Source organism: Pyrus communis, chromosome 10 (genome assembly GCF_963583255.1).
Source record: "Pyrus communis chromosome 10, drPyrComm1.1, whole genome shotgun sequence".
Classification (NCBI taxonomy): Eukaryota; Viridiplantae; Streptophyta; class Magnoliopsida; order Rosales; family Rosaceae; genus Pyrus; species Pyrus communis.
The window spans coordinates 26,683,571-26,693,356 of NC_084812.1; the positions used below are offsets into that span (position 1 = coordinate 26,683,571).

Below are 9,786 nucleotides of genomic sequence, written 5' to 3' on the forward strand. Positions count from 1 at the left end.
TATATATAAATATATATACACACACACACACACACATACACCTAGATTATATATATATATATATATATATATATATATATATATAAATATTCTTTGTTTTTGAGAAAACCTAGATTATATATTTTGAATCAAATAACATTTTTGTATACATGGTACGTAAATTATTTTTCATGTATTATTACATATATTAGCCTATTAGGGACATTTTTTGGTAAAAATATATAAAGTAATATGTATCTGATTGCTTGTAGGTAAAAGATAAAATCAAAAGCGTGATCCAATTCCTATGTTTATGCAATATTTTGTTGTTGGTATATGCAATATTTTGTTGTTGGTATACATTATTTTGCATAATTGGAAATGAACATTTCAAATAGTAGGTAGGTAAACTAATATGGTCTAATTATATAAACACACACACACACACACAGTGACAGCCCGTCTCGAATTATTCTTACCGCAGGTGTGAAATGACGATTTTGCCCTTGGTGGGTATTTGTCATTTTGGGATGTTGTTTAATTGTTTTTAGGGGGTTGACTCTATAGGACCACACACCTACACCCATATCATCTTCTCCCGTGCTCTCTCTATCGTAGACTCTCTCCTTCTCACTTGTACGGACGAGACTCAAAACCCTTGCAAACGTAACGGATCGAAGTGGAAAATGGTACCTTTGTGTTCGTGATGATCATACGAGTTTAACCATACCAATTTCAGGTAAGGAATCCTTCGATTTCACGTCAAACCAAGAACCTCTGATTTTGTCAATGTTCATGCACATGTGAAATATTGTTTTTCAGGGAATTTGAAGCTTATAGGAAGCTTAGGGAGGTCCTTAGGAAGCTCGGGGTGGTTTGTTGGGTGGAATTGGACGTCGAGAAAGCTAGTTTTGAAGTTGGTCGGTTTTTCTTGAATTTTTCCGGCTAGATCTTGTGATCTTTGAGGTTTCAAACAGGTATAACGTTGTTCTACTCATCTCCAGCTTTCCATTGGTGCAAATTTCATAGAAATTGGTGAAGAAACGAGTGAGAACGAAGGGTTTAAAGTTTTTCCCAGGTTTCCGGCGACCGGCGACTCGCCGCATAAGAAGACGGAATATTCCGTCAGTTAGGACGGAATATTCTGACGCCGTCAGTCAGATTTAACGGAATCCATTAGGGTTTAACGGAATATTCCTGACGGCGTTAACTGACGCCGTCAGTGTGACTGGCATTTGGCCGCGAGTGGGGGGGCGCGTAGGTCCGTGCACTTGCCGGAGCGTGGCGGCGCGTGGGGTCTCGGAAAATTATTTTAAAAATATAGGGATGTTCGTGAGGTTGAGTAGATCACGTTGGTATATCCAAACATCCCATTTGAGCATTGTATGAGAAGTTATTACCTAGTTTTGGTTATGTGCTTTAAATTGACGTTTTTATAGTTGTTTCGCATATAGGTGAGACCTATCCTGAGGACGAGCGCAGTCACTCAAGGCAATGGGGTTACGACCCTTTCACATATTAGTAAGTGGGCTTTTGGTTTTCCGTATATACCTATATACTTGTGGTTTTTCCCAGAAAATGAAATGGAATGTTTATATGTTTTAAATGACATGCATAGCGTTTGCCTATTTATTTATGCATTAGTAGTTGCATATATGTATGTTTGGTGCTGCAGGCGCACAGGTAAATGCCAGGTAAGTTTATGGTTTATGATTGTGAATTAGTGGTTATGTGAGATGCATAGAGAGCTCATAACCTGCACCCCCGGTGTTAGTGCTCTTGCTCAGAGTAGGGCATAGTCATTCACGTGATGTTCACCTTCCACATCACACGCTCATCTTGGATCCAAGTTAGGTGCACAGTCCTATTGTTCAGACCACTATAGGTGGTTCCGACTCGTAGGTGACCCGCGATTATTCGTCCAGTCTTCACGTGATCGTAGCACTTGAGCGTATTTATTTACACCCAGTCCTGTCGTACAGACCACTTTAGGTGGTTCCAACTCGTGTGCAGGTATAGTTAGTGAGTTAGGGATTTGAGCTCTAGATTCAGCCGTACAGGTCACGTTAGGTAACTCCGGCTGACATGTTACTTGCATTGATTGACATTAGCTGGGTCACTTACATTTTATGTGGAGGCATTCGACATGGCATATTTCTGAACATGTTTTCGATATACGTGTATATTCTATTTTTCTGGGAAATTATATAGGTTTTACGGAGAAGGGTTAGAACTTTTGAGAATGAAGTGATTTTGAAAAGCTTTGTTTTTGCCCATTCACACTTTCTGTTTTGCGCCCCTCTAGGTTCTAGTTAGAAGCAGCTTTGGTGGTTCATGAGGACTTGACGGTGGTTCTGACAGATCATCACAAATGTAGGATCACCCTTGGGTGTTGTGTAATTAGTATTCGTTCTTCTGGACTGCACTTAGGCTTTCTATGCTTTGATTATGTTTATCACACTTAGTCTCGCATTAGTGTGTTACTATAACTAGCTTACTTAGTAGTTTGTTTTTTTATTTATTCATACTTTTTTTATTATTATTGCTTCCGCACTATGCACATAGCTACGTCATCCTCGCATGACGGCCAGCACGCCTTGATTTCGGTCGGGGTGTGTCAGTTTGGTATCAGAGCATAGGTTTGGCAGTCCTGCATATTTTGTGAGTGTTCTAATTGTTTTGGTGTCTTCTGTCAGAACTATGCCGCCTCGTAGAGAACCACGTCGCTCAGCTAAGCCTAGTTTCTCCGATATAGCTCAGTTGGGGGAAGCTATTGCTACTGCCATTCAGTCTGCGTTCCGCCCTCCCTAGAGGACTCCTCTGGAGGCCATGTATAATCTGAAGCTGGATAAGTTTGAGGGTCATGAAGGTTATGAGGGTGCTGAGCGGTGGCTGGAGCATATTGAAAAGACTTTTCGAGTGTTGCAGAGTCAGGGAAATCTTCCTTCTGAAAGGTGGGTTGAGACGACCTCATGGTTCTTAGGTAAAGAATCGGCATCTTGGTGGGAACAGGAGGTTCGTCATTTGACCTCAGAGGGAAGGGCTAACTGGGAAGTGTTTAAGCTGTTGTTTAGGAAAAGGTTTGTTCCCCTTGAGTATATTGATCGCAAGAAGCAAGACTTTACTGAATTGAAGCAGGGGAAGTTAACGACGAATGAGTACTATCGGAGATTCACTGATTGGTTTCAGTGCTGACACACCTACTAGAGGTGGACTTTATCAGTGTAGTAATGAAACCAGTTTTGTGTCTAAATAACATTACTGATTATAAAGTCGTAAAATCCGCCAACAAGTAGGAAGAGATAAATTGGTGCAAAGGAGATTTATATGTATTACAAAAATTGTGTGATTCTGAATTTTTAACACATTAACATTTTTTTTCCCTCTATTTTAGTGATATGCTAATTTAATCTAACTACAAAGGAGGGAGAAAGGGGATCTAACTTGGGCGCAAAGTGTTTTATATGCTAATTATACAACCCCGGTGTTATGTTGCAGAAACATATTTTTTATTGTGAAACTGTGAGAGTTAGTAACTGTGTCAATATTACAGACCCCTTATCAGAATAAAGAAGCAGCAGTGTGTATGTACCAAGAGATGAAACATTTGTAGAGATGAAACAACTAACATTCTCGATAAAGGCCCTCAAATATATGTTGCACGCATTGGTTCCTAAACTTGAGATGACGCTTATTAATCCGGACTTGGGATTTCCGTACTTCACAGCCATAGATTCACTGTTTAATGAAGGTGTCACATTGCCTAAGTAAAAAACTGGTGGCTTTTTTCAGACAAGTGTCCCAAGGCTAGTCAAGATTATCATTGATGGACAAGACGATCTTTTGCTCTTCGATACCCCTGAAATACTTGATTGTATGCCTCCTTGGACTTATCTTTCATACATAAAAAGATATATGTGTGTGTGTTTGTTTGCACAAGTAGAACTTTAAAAGAATTATCCGCCTTTAAGGAAAAGAAAATGTTAGACTGTTGGGCACATTCGGTAATGTAAATGCAGATAGTTACCTAATCTCTTGATTATGCTATCTTCTTTTGTAGGTGATAAATGTTCTTTATTTAGAGATGAAGAATTTTCCCGCCAAACTCTAGCTGGTCTTAATCCATATAGTATAGAGTTAGTAACGGTACGCTTTCCATTTTTATTTGCTAACACAATTCAATTTTATTCTTTCACTTCATAAAGAAAACCGAGTTAACCTGCATTTCCCTCTGAACCCCTGTCTTCCTTGGAGAACAAGCTAAACAACGAACTCCTCTGGATGCAGGAATGGCCACTGAAAAGTAAACTTGACCCTGAAATTTATGGCCCACCTGAATCATTGATCACAACTGAACTGGTAGAGAAAGAGATCAAAGGTTGTATGACTGTCAATGAGGTAACACATAAATACCAAAACTCCAATCTCTTTTTCATTTCTTGCTCTTTAAGTGGATGAGTTTATTTCCCCACTATTGTGTCAAACTTTAAATCGTTTTAATTTTGTGTGTGTGTGTAACTTTATTTTTTGTATGACAAAGTCTACTTGAACTTGCAATACAGGCCTTAGAAGGAAAAAGGATCTTTATTTTGGATTATCATGATTTGTACATGCCTTTTGTGAACAAAGTAAGAGAGATTGAAGGGACAACATTGTATGGTTCTCGAACACTATTCTTCCTCACTGAGGACGGAACATTGAGACCTGTCGCCATTGAACTCACTTGGCTACCCGTTAGTGACAAGCCACAATGGAAACAAGCATTCACCCCAACTTGGGATGCAACCGGTCGGTGGCTGTAGAGGCTCGCTAAAGCCCATGTTTGTGCTCATGATGCTGGCTATCATCAGCTTGTTATCCACTGGTAAGAAAATATGTGCCTCAGTCATGCCCCTTCCAACTCAAGCATGGATCTAATGTTACTAAGATTTTTGGAATCAACAATTGTGTGACTAAATCGTGGGTGGGTACTTGTTTGCACTTATATTTTCATAGGCTTAGGACTCATTGTTGCACGGACCCATATATACTTGCAGTTAATCGACAATTAAGTGCAATGCATCCCATCTATCAACTTCTACATCCTCATTTTCGATATACAATGGAAATCAATGCTCTGGCTCGAGAAAGCCTCATTAATGCCGATGGAATCATTGAGAGCAGTTTCTCACCAGGAAAGTACTCCCTTCAGCTTAGTTTGGTTGCTTATGACCAACTTTGGCGTTTTGATATGGAAGCTTTGCCAGCAGATCTCATCAGAAGGTATTTTACATGATAAAACAAAGAATAGTAATGCTATCAAGAGTTTAGACACACAAAAATGACACTGTCATCGACACACTTTCTAATACAGGCTAGTCCCAGATATAATAGGAAGGTCTACTTGTGCTTGTGTCTTAATACCCACTATTGTTAAACAAATATGAGACTTATCCAAGCTTTGTACACGAATGAATTCTGGATAGAGGAATGAAAATTCATCTAATAAATAATCACTAATGTTAAATTTTAGGGGAATGGCAGTTGAGGATCCTACCTCTGAGCACTGTCTGAAGCTAACAATTGAAGACTACCCATTTGCAAATGATGGTCTTATTTTGTGGGATGCCATTAAGGAGTGGGTGAGTGACTATGTGAACCACTATTATCCAGACCCAACTCTTGTTGAGTCTGATGAGGAGCTTCAAAGTTGGTGGACAAAAGTTAGAACCAAGGGCCATGCAAACAAGAAAGACGAGCCATGGTGGCCTGTTTTGAAAACCCCAAAAAATTTGATTCAAATTTTGACAACCATAATTTGGGTAACAGCTGGTCATCATGCAACTGTGAACTTTGGCCAGTACATATATGCTGGATACTTCCCCAACCAACCTTCAATCGCTCGAACCAACATGCCAACTGAAGATCCATCTGAAGAGGTTTTCCAGAACTTTTTGAGGAAACCAGAAATGGCACTACTGATGTGTTTTCCCACACAGGTTCAAGCAACAAAGGTGATGGCTGTCTTAGATGTGTTGTCAAATCATTCACCAGATGAGGAAAACATTGGTGAGAATATGGAGCCATCTTGGGCTGAAAATCTGGTCACGGTTAAGTCACGTCAATATTTTATATTGTTTTTTTTTTTTTTATAAAGATAATAAGACTTTTATGAATAGTAATATAAAATGTTGACGTGGCTTAACCGTGACCACACAAACAGGAGGGCACATGAGGGCACCGGAAGTGGGAGGGCAGACAATCCTTCTCCGCGTTTTAATGGCAACTTGAAGACGTTAGGAGGAATTATAGATGGAAGGAATACCAATCTAAACTTGAAAAACAGAGTTGGAGCTGGGGTTGTTCCATATGAGCTTTTAAAGCCATTTTCAACACCTGGTGTCACAGGAAGGGGAATTCCAAATAGTATCTCCATCTGAATTTGATGATGATGATATCGTAATACTTGTAAAAATATCCAGCCGTTAATTTCATACGTATCAATAACACGGATATTTAGGACAAAACTACTTTGGGTCTGCCCACGAGAAAAATTTGAGTTGATGGCCACTGTGTCAACAAATAATAGAGAGAGGGAGAGACAGACAGATGGAAACCTAATTGTAATTGTACATGTCTTGTCATGTAAAAAATTGGATCAAACTCACATGTGCAGGTTGGCAGCTCTCCGTATGACGCATCGTAAAACACAATTCGTTGAAAACACCCACCATCAAAATTTCCCTCACCCAATTTCAGTTTTACCCTTCGTTGTGTTGAATCCATTCCACCTCTCAAAACCAAAAAAATTCCGAAGCCACCCACAATGGTCACCGACGAGATGCCAATGTGGTGGATTCAACTATGGAGAGAGAGCAATATAATATGATCTAATCTTCATCTGCAACTGCAAGCAATCACAGGTTTGATAGCAAGTTAATTACTAATCTTGTTTCATACCTCCAGTGCAATCTTCGACAATATTCTCTTTCTTTATAGAGACTGCTAATGAACATAACATATTACAGAAAAATGAAATACGAAGACAAACAAAAAACAAATAACAGAAAAAATAATAAAATAGGAACATTAGAAATTTGCTTGTGCAGCTTGGCGAATTGTGTTTTACCGATTTGCTTGGCAAAACCTTGCTTTTGGAGCTTGTTAGCGCCGACCTTGACCCCAGTAAGCACTAGTACTACTTGTGCATATCCGAAATTAACTTCATTAATTCATACAAAAAGAAAATTAAGGGAAAAAAAAAAAGTAGTTCGAATTAAACCAGTTTTTTAGTTCTACTTTACAACTGATCTCTACAAAAGGTTAAACTGACCGACCTCCTAGAACAAATTGGAGACTAATTAGTCCCACTAGAAAAAGGTATAGTTGGTAGTTCTAACAAGGTCTTAATTAAGTGCATCGTACGTGAAATCTGATCAGAGTTTTGGCGTAAAAAAAGGCACATGCATGGAAGTGCAGTAAGCAAAAAGATGCAGTTGCACTGCAAAAGTTCACAAAAAATGCTTCAATAATCATGTTCCTTAGTTTGTTTATATGAATGAACTTCCTAGCGAGCTCAGTTTTTCATCATTGAATTATAAGTTGAGTGATCGACCTAATTGAAATATGATATCTAATTGAATGGTGTTATTGTTTATATGAATGAACTTTTGAACTAATCCATTGAAACCATGCATAGGGGGCTTATTTAAGGCTGTTCAAGGATTTATGTCAACTTCAAAAATCCTTGTACGGCTTTCAACAAGTCCCTCGTGCATGATTTTAGCAGATCAGTTCCATCTTACTGCATAGGACCTGACTTCTCTGGCCTCCCATTTCTCATACATTCTCATTCCCTCCTATTTTGTACGATTATGGTTAAGCCACGTTAAACAAAAAGCAATAGTAATATAAAATGTTGACGTGGCTTCTCTGCCCTCCCACTTCCCATACACTCTCATCTCCTCCTATTTGTGAGGTCATGGTTAAGTAATGTCAACATTTTATATTACTATTGTTTTTTGCCTTATTATCTTTATAAAAAAAATCAATATAAAATGTTGACGTAGCTTAACCGTGACCGCACAAAATACGAGGGGATAAGAGTGTATGGGAAGTGGGAGGGCAGAGAAGCCAGGTCCTACTGCATGTTAGTTTTCGACAGAGCCAAGCTAATTCTTTTTTTATTTATTTATCAGCATGCCTCTTACACCATTTATTTATACAGGCGGCAGTTCTCCGGAGCTTCTTACTCAATTTAACGCTCTTCTTGCACAACATTTTTATATCAAAGATTTGGGTCCTGTCAGTTATATTTTAAGCCTCCAGTTTCATTGTGTCTTCTGGTATTCAAATTAATTGACTGAAGTATGCTCATGATCTTCTTCAGAAATTTGGCATGGTTTCTTGTAAGCTTGCTTCCACGCCTTCGGATATCTCTCAGGGTATCTGAAGGGTCCCTCCTTGCTTCTCCTACTTCTTATCACGAGTTACCTGGCTCTTTACATTATCTTACTTTAACTTGTCCTGACATATCCTTTGTTGTCAATATTGTTGCTCAGTTCATGTGACCTCATCGTACGACTCATATGATTAATGATGCCAAATTGATTAGAATAGAGTTAGTTAATTCGTAATCTTTTCTGCAATCATAGGTATGTAATTTTCTATTGTAATTATTTTAGGATTCCTTCCTTATATGGTTTTATCAAACCAATATCTATTGTAAATAATGTATCAAATTAACCAAGGAGTCATATTTCTACACCCACATCGATCATATGACAAAATAATATACAATTAATAAATACATAAGAGTTTCGACAAAAAATAAATAAATAAATATGTGAGAGTTTCCACCTCTAATATCACCATGCCTTTTAATAAAATCCAACACCTAGCAATAAATGGTTAAGTTAGAAGATCAATTATATTAATGGTGGACCTGCATTCAGCTACAAAGTTTAACACTGATGTCGTAGTGTTTTAGTTGCTAAATAATTTAATATCATATATAAGCAGCTCACTTTGTACCTTCCCTTTTTTTATATACATTATAAATCTTTCGTTATTCCAGTGTTATTGATTGTAGTGATGAGGTATTTTGATCCAGATGTTTGGTTTTTGAATTTCTTACACGAAATATCTTTTAGATATTTGATTTAACTACTTTTTACAATTTTAATTAATTATTAAGTTCAATTACATAAAGGGAATTTGTAAAGTCTAGTCTTAAGTGTTTAGCTTTTTTTGTCAAATATTGTATTTGTGTACCACATGCTCAATTTAGTTTTAGACTACATTATCTGATTATGGCCTGCTGCTATTACTAGGTTTAATCGTTCAAGGACGTGGCTCACTTCACTTTAAAAGGTTTGGTCATGCATGTGCATTTCACGTCTATATTCTTGGTGCATTCTGTTTAGTGTTGTTGTCTAGTCAGAATTGCTCGCTGCTTCCCAGTTGGCTAAGCTAGCTGGGCACGCAAATTAAGAGTTGCCCACATAGGCTTCCTTACAACTTTCTAATGATGGTTAGATCTCAACCCTTAATCTTTTCTGATCAATTTGTGGTACAACAAATGTCCTTGGTAGGTGAAAAACAAACTGATGCTTTTGGGATTAAGATCCCCAGTTAGGGTTCTTTGTTTTTGGGTTTTCCAGGTTCAAATCTGTCTAGAGAGAAGTTAGAGAGAGAAAAAGCATTTATGCTTCTACCTTCTTCCTCCTCCTCAATTATGAAACCCTAGTTGCAAAACCAAGTTCATGCATTAAACACCCAATCATTGTGTACTAGGGTTGCATTATTTTAAAGTTTTGCATTAAGTTC

At 38.0% G+C, this 9,786-nt stretch overlaps 1 protein-coding gene and 1 long non-coding RNA gene across 3 annotated transcripts; both read left to right on the plus strand.

Moving 5' to 3' along the window:
* Window positions 1-598: 598 nt before the first annotated feature.
* On the plus strand, window positions 599-5,236 carry LOC137746472 (uncharacterized). Of its 2 annotated transcripts, XR_011069857.1 has the most exons (5): window positions 599-718; window positions 802-1,500; window positions 2,285-2,352; window positions 2,676-4,125; window positions 4,267-5,236. It is a non-coding gene; the product is annotated as an uncharacterized lncRNA (long non-coding RNA). The 2 variants fall into 2 exon arrangements; XR_011069856.1 differs by lacking the exon at window positions 2,285-2,352.
* Window positions 5,237-5,495: 259 nt separating this feature from the next.
* On the plus strand, window positions 5,496-6,398 carry LOC137748107 (linoleate 13S-lipoxygenase 2-1, chloroplastic-like). The gene is made up of 2 exons (XM_068488192.1): window positions 5,496-6,073; window positions 6,182-6,398. The coding sequence occupies exons 1-2, from the start codon at window positions 5,496-5,498 to the stop codon at window positions 6,396-6,398; spliced, it is 795 nt and encodes a 264-aa protein (XP_068344293.1).
* The last annotated feature ends 3,388 nt before the right edge of the window (window positions 6,399-9,786 follow it).

What these genes read in the sequence shown, in the direction of transcription:
- LOC137748107 (XM_068488192.1), top strand. Translation starts at nt 5,496, where the DNA reads ATGGCAGTTGAGGATCCTACCTCTGAGCACTGTCTGAAGCTAACAATT. An exon ending in GAAAATCTGGTCACGGTTAA is followed by an intron (nt 6,074 to 6,181) that starts GTCACGTCAATA and finishes CCACACAAACAG; the next exon opens with GAGGGCACATGAGGGCACCG.